This window comes from Hibiscus syriacus, unplaced genomic scaffold (genome assembly GCF_006381635.1).
Source record: "Hibiscus syriacus cultivar Baekdansim isolate YM2019G1 unplaced genomic scaffold, ASM638163v2 tig00014370_pilon, whole genome shotgun sequence".
Classification (NCBI taxonomy): Eukaryota; Viridiplantae; Streptophyta; class Magnoliopsida; order Malvales; family Malvaceae; genus Hibiscus; species Hibiscus syriacus.
In genome coordinates this window covers 173,723-192,702 of record NW_024062323.1, presented here as the reverse complement: position 1 = coordinate 192,702, position 18,980 = coordinate 173,723, and the positions used below count along the sequence as shown (strand labels likewise).

The following is an 18,980-nucleotide window of genomic DNA, read 5'->3' as shown; positions in this document are numbered from 1 at the left end:
ACTTTGTTATCCGAATCGCATTGAATTTGAGTTAGGTGTTGGGAATTGAATGAGACGTCGAACTGTGTGAAGAAGGAAAGCCAAGAGCGGACGGTGGGTTCAATTAATACCCTGTTTTGGAGCAACTCATTTCCTTCACACCAAGGGGTTTTATGTGTTTGTTCTTGTTTGTAGGGCACACAAAATTTACTCGTCCTTAAAACCAAACAACGAACATACGGATAAAACAGCATTTGGAGACATTTATGTCGTGGAAAATCCAACGTATAACTAGCCATCAAGTTTAGGTCTCGACCTGAACCAAAATAACATGGACACGAAAAAAAATAAGATAAGCATCTATACATACATAAATTTATACATGATAAAACTCAAATTTCAAACACCGAAAATTCCAACACCTCGATCTGACCATAGTTTTCTCATCTTGCTTTGTTTTGTTGATTGTGACGGGGGAACAAATATATATAGCTCGCTAACTATCCGATCAACAATTTATTTAATGGAATAATATTAGCTAGCTAGTAATTTCAATTAAAAAAAAACCCATCAAGATATATATTATTCAAGCTATATAGCTGACCAAATGTCACATATTAAACTATGCCTTTATTACTATAATGTCAGAGATGACGAGGTATGGATTCATGCTACAATGCCTATGGGATTAAACTTAACCGTTTAACGAACCATTCATGATTGCGAGAAACTAATGTCATTTTAATTTGCCCATGGCTATAGAGGCATCCAATTGGTGCACTCAGATCGGTTCGGTGCATGAACAACATAGTTTTTAATTGCAAGTTTATATAATAGTATAATGAGTAATAATCAATTGGGCAATTGTTTTTAGCAGGTGCAATTTTGGGTAAAAGATAAACGATTGGATCCAGAACCGTCGTATTTGACCCGATCGAATTTATAAATTTTATCCCATCCATTTAAATTGGAATTTTATTCATTATTTACTTTATAATGATTGATTTTAATTAAAAATGTTGATGTAATTGTAAGTCGAATACAGAAGGAAACGTACCTGAAATTCGAAATCTTATCAATCGTATCTGATATTAGATAGAAAAGCTGAAACATAGAGCTTATAATTGGATTAATATATATGGAAGCTGAGCATATAATTACCAAATCAAAACAAGATGCAAATCTGGTATACATAAAGGAACTTAACACTAAGATTGCATTAATAAGAAGAAAATTTCCCACCATTACCTGTGGAAGGTGCATATCGATAATTCGACCGATAATCGACCTTATCTCCCCCCCCACCCCAAGACTATATCCCAATCCGAACCATCCTATATCGTAGCATATAGAGACATTGTTTCCCCGGAACATTCCCGAGGAACTCAAAGTCAAGTTCATCATGGTTTCCATTGAAGACATCGGAATTTGTCCCGTGAAACATGGCGACAACACCAGTGGTATCAATAATTGTTAGGGGCGATCTCCCTCATCCCCGCCTAGATGCATCCTCGGTGCAACTGCAACATTGAAACAAACTTAATGGAAGAGCAAAATAACTGATGAAACCAACCGATATTAAACTGATTTGGTTGAACCAATTGAATCTAAATTGAATAATCAGTTCAATTTATGTTAGAAAAATGGATCAAACCAACCAATAAAACCGAATGTTGACCCTCCGTAGGGCACATAGTCTTAGTTAATCACTTGCTTGTGTATCATTCAAGCACAACTGTCACCGACATGTAGAAATATTGGACCACAAGATTTTAGGTTCCTGCCAAAATTATGAAGAAAGTTTATTTAATTATACACGTGTAAAGAAATTAACCAAGTGGAATAGGACCGATCCCACAACCATTCTGGGCCTCACTATCAGTTCACGTGATGGTAGTGGTGCCCAATATAATGTTGAAGCTCCAAATGGCCTCTATTTAAATTTCGTAAAAAAGCATCAAAGGTCATTGTAATTTTTAAAATAATTAACGCGGCTCTCATATTATTATTTTTTCTCAATACGACCATCGAACTCAAAAAATAAGTCCAATGTGATCTTTTAACCAATATTTTTTGTAGTTAATCGTTACAATACTAACGTGACAATTCACAGTGTTAATATGGTGGTCCATGTTTTGATGTGACAGTCCATAATGGTTAATAATATGACGAATATCACAACAAATGGTCTAAATTGGGAACTTAAACACGACCGATGGACTGCGCCACGTCAATACTGTGGATCGTCACATCAGCACCGTGAACTGTCATGCCAATATCGTAATGGTCAAACAACGAAAAATATTAGTCAAAGAGTTATATTAGATTTGTTTCCTGAGTTCAATAGCCATATTGAGAGAGAAAATATATGATGATCATGTTATTTTTTAAAAAAGTACAAAAACTCTTTTTTTTTTTAATCTGGGATAGATAAAAGGCTACATTTGTAATTTAACGATTAAAATATTTCAATGAATTTTTATTCAAATATTTATAATTTAATATTAAATTTTAATTTTTTTTAAAACATATATCCCAAGGATAATTTAATAAAATATATATTCTTATAATTTTATATTCTTCCGACTAAACACTATAATTTTATATTCATGTTAAATAAATCAAATAAGATAATACAACATTTCTATAATAATGTTATTTTCCGATAATACTATTCTAAAAATTAATCTTATATTCGGTTAATCAAATTTTCTTATTTGTTCTTATCCTTTTTGCCTCAAAAGTTTCTACCCGGTTGCCCCACTTCCACTTCCTCTCCCTCTCTCTTTCTCTTTCTCTCATCCCACCTGTATCTATCATCCTACTCAGGATTAAATGGTACTATAATTTATCTTTTAAACATTATTTTATAGCCCGTTTTATAGCTGAAAATTTATTATGTATTTAAAATAATGGTGCACATTATTCTTATTAATTTAATTTTATATCATCCATATATATGACAAGATCACACAAAAAATGGGCTGAAATAAGATTCAGCTTTCTAGATTCTCTCATAGAATTCACTTCATCCTCGTTTCTCTCCTTTTTCTTGCATCTCATACTGGTTCAGTCCACACGTTTTTCTTTTCCCAGTAGCCATGGAAGAGCTAATAAGATCTTCATCCTCCTCCTCATCACTACTTTCATTTTCCCAGGAGACTCCATGTTCAACCCTACAACAGAAGCTTCAATTCCTCGTCAAAAGCCAGCAAGGGGCATGGGCATACGCTATACTTTGGCAGACAACGAACGACGACCAAGGTCGGTTGTTCTTGACTTGGGAAGATGGTCATTTTCAAGGAACCAAAGACACATCTGCAAAACCATCGACGCCCAACGACGTTCAAGCCTTGCATAATGAACGAAGAAAGGACATGAAAGGACTCCAAGGCCTCATCGGAGACAACCACGACCTCGACGCGTCGTTGATCGGCGACACAGATATCACCCATGTCGAATGGTACTATGTGATGTCTCTGAGTCGATCTTTCTCGGCCGGTGATGGGGTTCTCGGCAAGGCTCTTAGCACTGGCTCTTTGGTTTGGTTAACCGGTGCTATTGAGCAGCAATTCAATGATTGTGAACGAGCTAGAGAAGCACAGTTGCATGGCATCGAAACACTCGTTTGTATATCGACTTCTTCTGGTGTTCTTGAGCTTGGATCCCCGGAAATCATCAATGAAAATTGGGAACTAGTCCAGCAAGTTAAATCCCTGTTCGGGTCCGATCAAAATCCAAATCCTAGTTCAAATCTAACCCCGAGTTCTATCTCAGAGCATTCAGATTCAGATTGTCCATCACGTGCCAAGAATAAAACAGATACAGAGAAGATAACTCCGAAGAAACGTGGAAGAAAACCGATTGTCGGACAAGAGAAACCGTTGAACCACGTAGAAGCCGAGAAACAACGCCGTGAGAAGCTGAACAAAAGGTTTTATGCGCTCCGAGCTGTAGTCCCGAACGTCTCACGCATGGACAAAGCATCGCTGTTGTCCGATGCCGTCGCGTACATCGGCGAGCTAAAGTCGAAAATCCAGCACTTGGAATCACGGCTTCACGAAAACTGCAAGAAAGTAAAGGTAGAAATGTTCGATTCCATGGATAACCAAAGCACCACCTCGTTCGAGCAACAAGCTAGGCCGAGGAGTTCATCAGCCGCAGCCGGCGGGTGGCGTGACCTACAAGTCGATATCAAGATCATGGGAAACGATGACGCGATGATTAGGGTTCAATCGGAGAACACGAACCATCCGGCCGCTAGGTTAATGGCTGCACTTCGTGACTTGAAGTTTCAGGTCCATCATGCAAGCGTGTCGTGTGTCGACAAGCTCATGCTCCAGGATACCCTCGTCAAAACCCCCCATGGATTCAGAACCGAAGAATCACTCAAAGCCGCTATCCTCAAAAGACTAGAGCATTAAGGTCATTCACTCCGTACGTGATAAACTAATAATACTAGGGTAGTTTTTAATGCCTTTTTCCTCTGATTATCTGCTTTATTCTGTCTTTATTATCAAGTGCTTTCCTCTAATCAAGTGCTTTATTAAAACGAACCCTGCGTCCCCATTTTAACCAAATGTTTAAAGATGGGTCTATTTCTTCAGCTACTACAATTTTTATGGCCGTATATCCTATATGTTTTGTTTTTCTTTAATTATTATTATTAATATGGCAATAATAATAAATTAGTGAAACCCTGATCGTATGAGGGACCGGTAACACGAGTGGCCACAAATTAGCACGTACAAAACGTCAGAGAAATAAATAAAATAAAGCTGTAAATTAGTACAAAATGATAGCTCAAGAATTTACGATCCAGAGTAATATGTCAAAGAGATAACAACAACGGTGGAGATCATGTTTTTATTGATATCTTTTCATCTGTTGAATATTAAGTTTTCTCAAACTTTTTAAAGTTTATATATTTTCATATCCTTGGAACGCTTACATATTATATAATTTTATCACTATATAATTATATTATATTGTTTAAACTCACATTCAATGGATAATTGATTAACTAAACCGAACCCATTTTAATATATATTGTCTTGTATTTATCTTAAATTAATAAATAAATTGAACTCATTCAATTGGAACAGTTCTTTGGATAAATTACATATTTAATACTTAAACTATCAGTTTTGATCTATTTTAATATTTAAACTTTTATTTTTTTTCAAAATCATACATAAAGTTTAGTTTTTATTTTATTTTAGTACCCATATTCAAAATTTAACGTGAAATTTTTAAAAAAATTGAAAGCGTAGGTATTAAAACGGACCAACATTGATATTTTAAGTACTAAACGCGTTTAGTTTTTAAAAGTGAGATACTAAAATGAAACAAAAAATTAAACAATAAGTATGATTTTAAAAAAAATTAAAAGCTTAAGTACTAAAACGTATTAAACTAATAATTTAAATACTAAATGTGTCGTTTACCCTAATTCTTTTACCGCTATTCGTTTCCGTACGATGAAATATTTGTCGCTTACGACTCTTATTTTGTCATTTAAGAAATTGGTTATTTTAGTTCACTTAAAGGTGCATGAACAGCTATTTTGGTCACGTGGTACGTACTCTTTGCAAAAGGATTTAAAATTTCCACGTTATAATAGTTGGCATTTTGTTATGAGGTGGGCCACGTGATTACTAGTGACGCAAACAAAGAAACATTGAATTGAATATAGTACTATGATTAATATTTTATAATATAAATAATATATTTATAAGTTAAATAAGGAGTATATTTTATTGATATTTTATTCATTGAATATACCCATGCAAAAGAAAAGTAATATAAAAACATATTAACTGTAAAATGATTTTATCTTCTTTATAAAATGATAATTGGATTAGTTAATTTAATAAAAATAAAAAGTATTAATTTCATTATTAAAACAATTAATTAACGTGGCATATCATATCATAAGTGTAAACACATGATTTATGGTGTGTCATCACCTTAAACAAATGATGTATATTATTTTATCACTTTGAATATGTGACATATATCATTTTATCGTTTTAGACATGTTTCATGTGATATATCATTATTTATGTAAATAATATTATGTCGTTACTTTATGAAATGTGATAGATGTCATGTCATCACTTATATGCATGGTATGTGACACATCGTCATTTATGTACATGTTATACTGGCACGTCAGTACTAGAGACACATAAAATATATCACGTCAACAACAAATTAACAACGAATATTAATAGCTCATTTTTTACTTAAAAAAATTAGATCGAACATGAAAAATTTATTAGATGGACATGATTTCGTTATGTTATCTATGGTCCCAAATAATAATATTTGTTTATCTCATTTTTTTTCTAAGATGAATCTTTGTCTCTTTCTTACATGTAAATAAGAAGTAGATAATTATTTGAAAGTTATTTTAAATTGATAGCTCTCATTCATTGAGACTATGGGTAACGTGATGAGCCGGATCTATTAAATAATTTATTCGAAACGTAGGTTTAGGTCTAAATCAATTACACCACAACAAAGTATCGTGTCGTGCCTGTATCAAATTACATATGGATATGGATTTTTTATGTTATTTTTTTCAGTTATTAACATAATAATAATAAGGATAAAGTACAAAATGGTCCTCCGACTATAAGATATTATTTTATTAAGTCTTTCGACTATTAAAAGTTAGAAAATGATCCATTGAATATAGAATATTGCTTTGTTAGGTGCATCGTCTATTAAAGTTACAAATTATCATCTGATTATTCATTATGTACCAAATTCATAATTTTTCGTTAAAAATTTGACAGTTGCTTAAGTTGGATGTTAACATGAAGACTATGATAGGATAGTCGTTTGAGATTCTGATATCAAGTTTTATCATATCACAATTATTGGATTAACATTCAGTTAGAATACTGTCTATTTTTAATGAAAAATAACGAGTTTATAATATAATAAACAGTAGTGTTTTAATAATTGAAGTACTCAACAAATCAATACTCTATAGTTAAAGATTATTTTGTGTACTCTAATAATAATACAGCAAACACTCTCCCCCTCCCGTTTCAAAGCAATATAGTCCTTGCAAGAAATAAAATGGATGAGATGAGAGGGAGAAATTGGTCAATTCATGGCAGCCACGGAAGGAACAGCGGTATTTCCGAATCCACGTCATCATATTCCGGGCCCCACTCATTTCCCATCCACCAATATTAATGGCTTCATACGTATGGCATAATTCCTATATGAAATCCTTCCCCTGCCGTTGCCACCATCTATTTCTTCCCGCCACGCCAACAAAAAAAACCATATTACGTTTGTTTTCCAGCTACGGCGGTTGAAGGTGGACAGAATGAGCACGAAGAAGAATAGTAATGATACTACGTCGGAGAAGGTTCGGACGACGAGGACACGCGTAGGGAAGTACGAACTGGGAAGGACCTTGGGTGAGGGGAGTTTCGCCAAGGTTAAATTCGCTAAGAATGTGGAGACCGGCGAGTGTGTCGCCATTAAAATCCTCGACCGTGACCAAGTCCTCCGTCACCAGATTGTCGAACAGGTTAACAAGAATCCCATTGGTCTAAATTCAACCATTTTTTCTTTTGGATTAAGGGTGATTTTGTTTGGGGCAGATAAAGAGAGAAATATCGACAATGAAGCTTATAAAGCATCCCAATGTAGTTAAAATATATGAGGTACACGTAAACAAACTAATCCCTGGAAGTATGATGTAAGGTTGATTGATCCCGTTTAGGGTTATGGCCACAGGTTATGGCAAGCAAGACAAAGATTTATATCGTGATCGAGTATGTTGGTGGGGGCGAGCTTTTCGACAAAATTGTAAGCGGTTGTCTATATTTTGTAACTGCTCATGGAGTTTTATTGTTCATGATACCAAAAATCTTCGATTTTTCCTTCTAGGCAACACGAGGGAGACTCAAAGAGGATGAAGCTAGAAGCTATTTCCAGCAGCTTATTAATGCTGTTGATTTCTGCCACGGTACAGGCGTTTTCCACAGAGATTTGAAGGTTCAACTCTCCCTTTGATGTAACTGATTCATTGGATGACCGTGTTTCAAAGCTTTTGATTTTGGAAATCGGAGATTGGTTCGTTATAGCTTCTGATTCCATATCTAATTGTCTATTTTCGCAGCCTGAGAACCTTCTTCTGGATTCCAATGGTGTTCTTAAAATATCAGATTTCGGATTGAGTGCTTTTTCGCAGCAAGTTCGGGTAAACACATAATCTAAGCATGAAATCATGCATTCGTCCCGTTTGTAACATTATTCTTCCAAATGTAGGAGGATGGCCTGCTTCACACGGCTTGTGGGACTCCGAATTATGTTGCTCCAGAGGTATGTGTATATCATGACTACCTTATACAGATAGTGAGCGGCAATGCTGCGATTTCTTCGTCACTCGTGTTCGATATTTCATTATCAGGTGCTTAAAGATCAAGGTTACGACGGTCGAGCATCGGATATTTGGTCTTGTGGAGTTATTCTCTTTGTACTTATGGCTGGTTATTTGCCCTTTGATGAACCAAACCTGGTATGCTTGTATAAGAAAGTAAGTAAACCTCCGTATCCAGCTTTCTTTTTTTGATGAGAACTTGATTAAGACTTTTGGTACACGCTGATAAAATTTTCAGATCACAAGGGCCGATTTCACTTGTCCTTCATATTTTACGACTAGTGCAAGGAAATTGTTGCAGCGTATTCTTGATCCGAATCCTCTTAAGGTACGTTCCGAAACCCTTCATGCTTTACATTTTCTGATCACCTGTATATGATACGTGCCCTTGTGTTGAAAATTTGCGTGTTCGTTGTGCCAGCGTATAACTGTTCCTGAAATTCTACAAGATGTATGGTTCAAGAAAGGGTACCAACCGCCCCAATTCGAGCAGGAAGAGGATATAAATCTCGACGACATCGACGACGCTTTTAACGACTCAACGGTAGTTCATTTCGTACTATATCTGTTCTGTTTCTCTGCCTAAACAGAGTCCTATCATAAGCGTGTACAAGCACTTGAGTACTTGATTGTTATTCCGTTTTTCAGGAAAATCTTGTAACAGAAAGGAAAGTGAGACCTGTGTCGATGAATGCTTTCGAGCTCATCTCCAGGTCGCAAAGCTTTAGTCTGGACAACTTGTTTGAGAAGCAGATGGTATGCAATCAAAATCCTCTTAGCTTCCACCATACTAAATGTTGAATGCAATGTGTTTAACCTGGATATCCACTCTCCATCTTATCTGAGTGTGTCCCTTTATCTTTGTCGGTCCGAATCGGAACGACAGCGTCTTGCGAAGCGAGAAACCAGTTTTGCTTCGCAATGTCCTCCGAACGAAATCATCTCCAAAATCGAGGAAGCTGCAAAGCCTCTAGGATTCAATGTTGACAAGCGGAACTATAAGGTTCGATTTATGTTATGTTCATCCATGTTGCAACACTAGCTGCTTGTATGTCTACAACTTCTGTTTCATGTCTCATGTACTTGTATATTTCGCATTGCCATAGATGAAGCTGAAAGGTGACAAAAGAGGGAGAAAGGGACAACTCTCCGTGGCCACCGAGGTAACACAACATTGCCATGTCCGATGATTACATTATTCGATGTCGGAGAAGAACAAGGTCGAGAATTCATTGCTCTATGATCTCAGGTGTTCGAGGTTGCTCCGTGCTTACATATGGTGGAGTTCCGGAAAACCGGCGGAGACACATTGGAGTTTCACAAGGTATACACTTACATAGTAGTTGCATTTAATTCATCCGAATTCGACGAATTTCGACACGACCTAGCTTTGGAATAACTGTACGATAACCCATTTTAGCTGTGGTTTTATTTTTTTAACACGACAGTTCTACAAAAACTTTTCATCTGGATTGAATGATATAATCTGGAAAACTGATGGAATTGCTGAAGAAAAAGAAGTACGTGACGATTAAATCCATTTAATTTAATTGATTTATGTCAAAAATAAAATTTAATGACTGTTATTTGATTGTGCAGGTCATAAAAAGGGATGCATGAGACCGTATGCTTTAGCTTAGCCACCGGTAATTAATGAAGCACGCATACTTTTTCCCCCTACCGTTTATTAATTCATTGATTTCTTTAATATACGATTGCTCCTTTGTACAATTATAATTAGAGTCATTAAATGTATGTATAAAATGAATTATAATTAATTTACAATTGCTCCTTTGTACAGTTGTCGTATGATCTCTGAATTTATAGTTCTGAGATTTGGAAAAATGCAAACATACAGAGAGCATCACCGAATGCATTGCAAAATACCATTTTCTTCTTTTCAATTGTTTTGGCAGCTTTATGATTTTTTTATCCGATCTATCGATCGATAAATTTAAATCGAATTTTACAAAACTTATTATAGAGGTGACCCAACCAAATTCGTTATATACACAAATTTTCTTAATTTTAATTTTTCTATATTTAACAAGATAATTATTTTATTGCACTTTTGTCATTACATTATATGATACTTTATTAGTGGTTTAGTCAGAAATATCATCACTGTTTCTAGAATATTTGATCTCGAATAATTAATCAATAGACCAGTCGTATAAAACACCACTTGGAAGGTTAGCGGCAGCCTTGTTTGACCAATGGAGCCTGATTGTCGATTGCCAGTCACCTACACTCCACCGGCCTATTCCGACGCGACTCTATCTGTCTCTCTCTTTGGACCTTTTAATATTCGCTTTAGCTTTGAAACACCACTTGGACACGCAGTTTTGTTCGATTTCAATGCAGTAACCAAAGGACATCAAAGCACTCTTCAAGCTTCCTTGAAAGCAACCTCGTCCATCAACTGGCAGCCCACACAATCCCATCTACTAAAATATAACAGCATTTTCCCCAGTTTTTCAACATTCTGACACTCAAAAAGGAAAATGGGATGTTAAACCTCTTTTAATTATTATTATTGTTGTTACTAAACTACTAATCTCGTAGCACACGGAGTATATTCTTAATTTGGTTGAGCTGATCTATCTTTTCTTGGAGCTACCCACCATTAATTCAACGCTCTGTTTCCTTCCAACTTTCCTTTTTCTTGTAGTTATTGTTGTATTTAATTCCTACTGGTCTAGCTTCCCTCTCCCTGAGGTTTCAGAAGTAGGATTTCCTTCTATTTAGGTGATTTTAGTTCATCTTCTTTAGTCGGATACAAGCAGACAGACTCATATTTCCTTGAGAGCCACTCAAACTATGGATAGGGATACCATAGAGATGGACAAAGAACGTCTGACGGCGGAAATGGCGTTCAAAGACTCGTCATCCGCAGTCATCAGGATCCGTAAAAGGTTGCCTGATTTCTTACAATCTGTGAAGCTTAAATACGTTAAGTTGGGTTATGGTTATTCATGTAACCCGGCCACCGCGCTCATCTTTGCTCTTATCCTACCTTTGTTCATTGTCGCGTTGGTTCAGTTCACCGGTCTGAAACCGGACAGGGTTTCCCAGTTATGGACCAACCAATCCCTTAGGCTCGAGAGCATTGATGCTGCTACGAGACTAGCTGGTTTGTTAATCGTATTCTTCCTCTTCGGTCTCTACTATGCAAAGCGGTCCAGGCCGGTTTATCTCGTCGACTTCGCTTGCTACAAGCCTGAAGATGATCGTAAAATGTCGGTCGACTCGTTCTTGGAGATGACTGAAGAGAGCGGCGCTTTCACGGAGGACACGCTTCAGTTTCAGAGAAGGATATCGACTCGGTCCGGTCTAGGCGATGAGACGTATTTCCCGAGAGGGATAACGTCTACGCCGCCGAATATGTGCACGGAAGAGGCACGAGCCGAAGCAGAAGCTGTCATGTTTGGAGCAGTCGACGAACTTTTCGCGAAAACCGGAGTTAACCCGAGGGATATCGGCATCCTTATTGTGAATTGCAGCTTGTTTAACCCGACACCGTCGCTGTCGGCCATGATCGTCAACCATTACAAGCTACGTACAGATATCAACAGCTACAACCTCGGGGGAATGGGTTGCAGTGCCGGCCTTATATCGATCGATCTCGTAAAAACCCTGCTTCGATCCAACCCCAACACGTATGCCTTAGTGGTGAGCACCGAAAACATAACTCTCAACTGGTATTTCGGGAATGACAGATCCATGCTACTATGCAATTGCATATTCCGCATGGGTGGAGCTGCAGTGCTGTTGTCGAACAAGCCACGAGACAGGGCTCGTTCCAAGTACCAGCTCGTTCATGTGGTTCGAACCCATAAAGGAGCCGACGACAGACATTACAACTGCGTGTACCAAAGAGAGGACGACAAAGGAACGATCGGAGTTTCATTGGCTCGTGAGTTGATGGCTGTGGCCGGTGACGCTTTGAAAACCAATATCACCACTTTGGGTCCCCTTGTTTTACCATTCAAGGAGCAGTTCATGTTCTTCGTCACGCTCGTCCGGAGGAAGCTTTTGAAAGCCAAAGTGAGTCCTTATATACCCGATTTCAAGCTCGCTTTCGAGCATTTCTGTATCCACGCCGGCGGAAGGGCAGTGCTGGATGAATTGCAGAAGAACTTGCAGTTGTCGGATTGGCACATGGAACCCTCGAGGATGACTCTAAATAGATTCGGAAACACTTCGAGCAGCTCATTATGGTATGAACTGGCTTACACGGAGGCCAAGGGACGGGTATCGGGCGGTGACCGGGTGTGGCAGATTGCATTCGGGTCGGGTTTCAAATGTAACAGTGCTGTTTGGAGAGCTCTTAGGTCGACTCCCATGAATGAATCAAGGGGAAATCCTTGGAAGAATGAAATTGATAAATATCCGGTTAAGATATCTCTTTCTTAAATTTGCATGTAAATGCTGACCTGGCTCGGAGTTGTTGGCTGTTTGCCGTTGGTGGTTGGCCGTAGGCGGTGGGGTTCTTTCATTTCTATATTATTAATTGTTCTTCATTTTTTTTAATTTTCTTTACTTCAATAAAAACTATTTTCAGGTTAATTGGGCAGATTAACATGGATAATTTTGTTGACATCATTCCTGGATTAAATCTGGAGTAATATTTTATATAATATAATTCTATCAACGATTTATAAATCAAATAATTATATAAGTTTAATTTCGACTTCTTTTAATATTTATCATCATTTAATTTATTAATTATATCTATTGTATATTTTTGTATAGGATTAATTATAAAATATGTGTCCAAAATATAACATTTTTAAATATTTCGGTGCCCAACGTGATAAACATTATCAATTTAGGTGCTCGCGCCATCAAAGAAGTTAATTTTTTAAGTTAAGTGGTATGTGTCACATTCTGATAATTTTTAAATTTTTTATAAAAAATCAAAATTATATTTAAAAAACAAACAAATTTTAAAATAACATCAAAACTTTGAAAACTTCATTTCAACCCTTAAACACATGTCAGTTGTCGCTCTGAGGCGTCGACAGAGCTCAACCCGACCTCACATCGACGACCAAAATCCCTATGAAATTGTGATTGATCGATAGCGAATCAACGTTTTTATTCCTACAAAGCCTATGATAAAATCGCGACCCACACGATTTCGACTGTCAATCGGTGACAACTACGACGTTGTATGACTAGGAGGATGGCAAGGACTACGTCGACGGTGGTGGTCGTGCCCGAAAAGGACGGTGAGTGACGTCGGTTAGAGTTAAGATTTAGGGATTTTAGAGATTTTGGGACTTTTTTTGTAATTTAAGAGAAATTATGTTTTTTTTATAAATTATATAATATTTTATTTTATTTTTAAAATTCAAAATTACCATATTGTGAAACGTGTCATTTAACAGAGGAATAATTTCGTTCATGGCTCGGACACCTAAAGTGATAACGTTTGTAACGTTAGACACCAGGATCATTTAAAAAATAATTTAGGCACTTATTCGTGAAAATCGTTATAGTTTGGACACTGATTTTTATAATTAAGCATTATGTATAATATACCTGAGTTATGCATTAAAAGAAGATTGAACTAAGTCACTCCGCAAAGACTAATTCATGATTTTAATCTTTAAGATAATAATTTTTTCAGTAATGAATTTGTTAGTTTGCTGGTGATACCGTTAATGTGATCATTGACTTATCGTCTCTCCTTTTGGACGATTAAAATTCTAAAATCGCAGGCATTCAAAGGGATTTGGTACAAATTTGAACTTTATTTGGTATTGGCAATGCCTTTTATGCGTTTAAGAGAGTTGGATCATTTCCCATAATGCCTATGCCCATGGCATACAGGAGAAGGGTCGAAAGTTTGGTGAATACAATCCTGCAACAGCCGGGGATTTACAGTAATCTTCAACAAAATTTGATTCATATTGGTGGCACGAATATTAAGTACAAAACAAGTTACAGTACGAAAAGATGAACAAAATCGCAATCTGGAAAGCTAATATTTATAAGAGGGGATTACACTCTGGATGTTCCAAGCTTTCGTTCGAACACGCGTTTCAAAAGGAAAACTTGGAGGATACTTGTGGCTATAAGTGCAGCTGATTCGAACATTGCCTTATGAAGTGCTCGTCGTTCCAAGTTATCGTTCACTGCACCCGCCATGTTCAAAAATGAAGAAATCTGGAGATTAAAACATTTAAAGGCTAATACCTATAGCCTGTCGATCGGTCTGAGCCTCGATCCAGTGCTGTTCGAATTGGATGTTGTAGAGAGATTCCTCCAACCTTGATATCTGATCCATCAAAGGGTCGATATGCTGTGCAAACATCATTTACAAAGATAACCCCTTTTCTTTCCTAGAAAGCGAAAACAAATAATTTGAACCCACCATCTTTTGCATGCTGATGATTGTACGTAAAATGCCCGACTTGTATATCGAAATCAATGGTTTCGTGGTAAGGAGATTTGTTAGTGAAGCAGAAGCTGTAAACCCCTTTCTTGTGAACAACAAACTCGTACATGTCACTTATTTTGTTGTGAAAGTCATGAATCTGGTCTCCTTTTGGTCCCTTTATCTGTGCTCATCCCATCATTGTTTTTCAACACAAGGAACAAAAAACTAAATCAACGAATCTGATGAAACGATTTTGAACCCAGAAAAAGGGAAAGAGAAAGGTTACAACGAGATCGACGCCTTCGTCGCTGACATGCCAAGGGGTATCAGCCTTAATCACGACAAAAGATACATGAACAGTGTCGCCTTCGTATTTGACATCATGGGATAAACATTCTTCTCTTTCTATCACGAATCTCACCCCTTGTGTTACTTTTAAGCTCCATAGAAAAAAAACCAATTGCTACCCATGCAATTTCAAAGCTTCTTTTCCATCTTCCCCCTCATCCCTACGAAACAAAAACAGAATCCTACAGCTTTAGATCACTGCTTGTTTTTTTCCCCAACAAGATCGGATCAAGAGATAATGTTAAGACAATTATTATGATAATTCAATAATACATGGGATATATGTTTACTATCAGGTATTTAATAAGTTTAACTATTTTGAATCCCCAAAAATGTTTAAATTGAAGAGTTGCCTGTTTTAGAAACCGGAAGAACGGAACATAACAGAAACTCAGTACCAACTACCAATGTTAAAGTTGGTTTTTTTTAGGAAACTCGTAACTGTTGTCGGTTAGTTTGACCGCAAATTTGTATCTTCTGTGATTGGATGGTTTCTCACAAGCCTAAACGATGTCGCTTAAACGAGAGCTTTTGTCTCCATCATTTAGTCTTGCGAGTAGGGATGGGCACGTGACGGGTCGGGCTGGGTTTTTCATGAAGGATATCCTTAAGAAAACGGTTATAACCAGATTCATAGTGAAATTCGAGTTTGAAAGAATAAGATGAATTGCTTTGGAATTTCATGAAGGATATTCTTAAATGGCTTAAACATGTGCCTACATTATGTTTATACTGTGACTAGCAAGTATAAAGGTAAGTCGAGACATATGCATCATCGACATAATACCATAGAAAATGGATCTCAAATTGAGTTATCTCTGTTGATTTTGTAAGATCAAAAGACAACATTATGGATCTGCTAACCTAAGGGTTAAATCAAGATACAGTTGAGAAAACATCTAAAAGAATGTGACTAAAGCCCATGAAATTTAAAGGTGTTATGTGAAGGAAAATTTTACCTTGTTGACTGAAGATCCCAAGATTTAGGTTCAAAGGGATAACCTAATTGCATAACTCATGTACGGTCCCTGTGGGGGTTTATTATCCCAAGTACATTCATATGGTGTAAACAGTGATCAAAGTCGTATAGGTTAAGCAAAAGCTTTTAATGACCATTGTGTGCTATGGTGAGCTGAGAAACATAAGTTATCTATGTGAGAGTGAAGTGGGGCCGCTTCAAGGAGACTATTTGGGCATAGTTCTCTCAAACTCTTGCAGAACCAGGCGAATGTCCATGGCTTTAAAGACATACCCATGAGAACTAAATTCTTGTCAGAGGGATAATTGTGTGAAGTAAGTCATCGTTTACACAAACGACAGAATAGTTCAAGGACATCGTGTCTATTGTTTAACCAGTAAAGTAAATATACTTTCACAAGAGAAGTTTCAAAGGATGACACCTACCTATCCTATGCAACTACCAATCGTAGAGGTTATCACCACATCGTGCCAAAATGTTTTTGATTAAATCATCAATTTCATTCATGTGGGGATTGTTGGAAAAGGGGTAAATTTAATTGATGAATTTAATATTTATATTAAATTCATAGTCCTTTTGACTATTTCAAATTAAAAGATAATTTTTAATTTGAATATTAATAGGATAATTATTCTTTTAATAAGTCAATTTAAAAAGGTATTTGTTATCTTTTTAATTTTGAATATTAAAAGATAATTATATATTTTTGTATATTTCAAATTAAAATAATATATGCTGAAGTTTGAGTAGTAAAAGGAGTTTAGCTTTTGACCATTACAAATTAAATATATTATTTAATTTGAATATTAATAGGATAATTACTCTTTGAATATGTCAACTTAAAAATGTATTTGTTACTTTTTTTAACTTTGAATATTAAAGATAATTATATATTTTTGTATATTTCAAATTAAAATAATACATAATTAAGTTTGAATGGTAAAAAGAGTTTTATCTTTTGAATATTTCAAATTAAAAGATATTGTTATATGTTTAATGTTGAATATTAAAAAGATATTTAGTTGGATTAAATCTCTCTTGAAAATCCCCTATAAATAGTGAGTAAAAATGTTAGGTTTTTCACATCTTAACAGATATCATAACTAAGTTTTCAAGAACTTCTCTTATCTTGAAATTTTTTTCTCTTCCTTAGTTTTTCCGGTGATAGTCGAAGGCAAAGATCGTTCGTGATCTGTGTAGATGTGCTACTGTAGCTGATCATTAGTTGTTGTATCCTGGGAGACAGACAACCAATAAATTCGAGCACCAAATGAGTGACCGAAAATTTGTCTTAAGGAAACTGAATAGCGACAGACCACAATTGATTTCGATCGATATATTAAAATAAAAGGGGTATTTTATTTCCATTTATTTTATATTATCTTCTAAGAAGTTTAACATTTTTGGTTTATTTTCTCTGGATTGATTTTGTCTCAAATTGTTATTCTGGATAACAATCTCATTCCCTTTAATTATTTTAAAATAATATTTATTCATTACTATTTTTCTATATCATTTTCGGATTAATGTGCACAATTTTTTTCTAACAGTAATATGTACAAAAATATCTATAAATATTTAGATTATTTATAATAGTTATATTATATCTAGAATTATCTCTAGAACCATCTATATATTTATAAGATTAATATGGTTAGAATATTGATAGGTGTTAACAATTCAATGACCTCTAAATATATAAATACGGATGAGATTTTTCAACGTGGATAGAGTGCAAAATGTATGTGAGTTATATGTGAAGGACAACTTAGAGGTAGAGACGAGAAGAATAGTAAATTATGTGTGTAATATTATAATTGAACTCTCTTTAACCCATTAAATTTGTCCCTTTTGTGTTTTTTTTTTGTTTTGTAAATGGCGTCTTATATGTATTAAAGGATAAACACATACAAAGACAACAACTATGATCAAGACCTCGTTAAAAAATCTTTCTAAACTTAAATAGAGGAAAAAGAGTGACCGAACCAAAACCATTCGAGAACTAAAAGAAATCAAGAATCAAGTACAATCCCACAAGATCAACAAAACAATCGCTAAACCACAACAATCAAAGCAAAGAAAATAAACAGACTATAGGTGAAACAACAAAAACATACTACAGTAGCAGACATCATTCAACACCACTACAATATTATTTCAATCCACAAGGTAGCCCATCTCCAATTTTAACCAACTTTGACCTGCACTCAACCTCGTCTGCACTAAATCGAGCTGAAACACAGGTCCATTACCACTGCAAGGGAAACACAATTGCTCTTAGCCCAAAGTACCTATAGTAAATGAAGAAATAAAAATGCAAATCAAGTCTCCCACCGCCTCTACCTCTATTGCAACAACGTGATAATCATCAATAACCAGAAATTAACACCGACGATCCACCACCATACGAGGCTAAACTCCACCCTTCAATAGACGAGTTGGACCAAAAAACCGATGGAGCACCTAGTATATGTTATACCAATTAATTTCACATAGTTTCTCTCAAAATTCATTCAAGCTAGAGGTGAGCCAGCGGTTCTTTTGAAGCAGTTTGATTTCCCAGTTTGTACTCTAACTTTCATATTGAATATCTAGTTGATTTTGTGGAAGTTAAAACGGAGCTTAAAAACTAAACCACCATGCATGGATATACTCCACATGAAATGCATATAATTCCCTCTTTCCCTCTCATGTCTTGTTAAAATATTTGAACTTCTGACTACTAAAAGCCTTTAAAACGTGCGGCAAACATCTTTGACTTGCAATAACATTACTTTGTAATCAAGTTTTTGACATCACTTCATATATCTGTTTGACCTATATTTTAATGCGTAACCTGGATTATTAATTTGTATTTGGCCAGGTGGATAATTTAC

At 35.7% G+C, this 18,980-nt stretch overlaps 3 protein-coding genes and 1 pseudogene across 3 annotated transcripts; 3 read left to right on the top strand and 1 right to left on the bottom strand.

Moving 5' to 3' along the window:
• Positions 1-2,961: 2,961 nt before the first annotated feature.
• Positions 2,962-4,539, top strand: LOC120207152 (transcription factor MYC4-like). The gene has a single exon (XM_039206661.1). The coding sequence runs from the start codon at positions 3,081-3,083 to the stop codon at positions 4,401-4,403; it is 1,323 nt and encodes a 440-aa protein (XP_039062592.1). The 5' UTR covers positions 2,962-3,080; the 3' UTR covers positions 4,404-4,539.
• Positions 4,540-7,262: 2,723 nt separating this feature from the next.
• LOC120207177 (CBL-interacting serine/threonine-protein kinase 9-like) lies at positions 7,263-9,956 on the top strand. Its single transcript, XM_039206690.1, has 14 exons — positions 7,263-7,534; positions 7,608-7,670; positions 7,744-7,815; positions 7,897-8,004; positions 8,129-8,209; positions 8,278-8,331; positions 8,420-8,545; positions 8,628-8,717; positions 8,811-8,933; positions 9,038-9,145; positions 9,276-9,392; positions 9,496-9,552; positions 9,639-9,713; positions 9,838-9,956. The coding sequence occupies exons 1-14, from the start codon at positions 7,328-7,330 to the stop codon at positions 9,922-9,924; spliced, it is 1,368 nt and encodes a 455-aa protein (XP_039062621.1). The 5' UTR covers positions 7,263-7,327; the 3' UTR covers positions 9,925-9,956.
• Positions 9,957-11,209: 1,253 nt separating this feature from the next.
• On the top strand, positions 11,210-12,820 carry LOC120207176 (3-ketoacyl-CoA synthase 1-like). The gene has a single exon (XM_039206689.1). It carries the CDS (start codon positions 11,210-11,212, stop codon positions 12,803-12,805), a length of 1,596 nt encoding a protein of 531 aa, XP_039062620.1. The 3' UTR covers positions 12,806-12,820.
• Positions 12,821-14,353: 1,533 nt separating this feature from the next.
• On the bottom strand, positions 14,354-16,137 carry LOC120207122 (annotated as a pseudogene).
• Between the last annotated feature and the right edge of the window lie 2,843 nt (positions 16,138-18,980).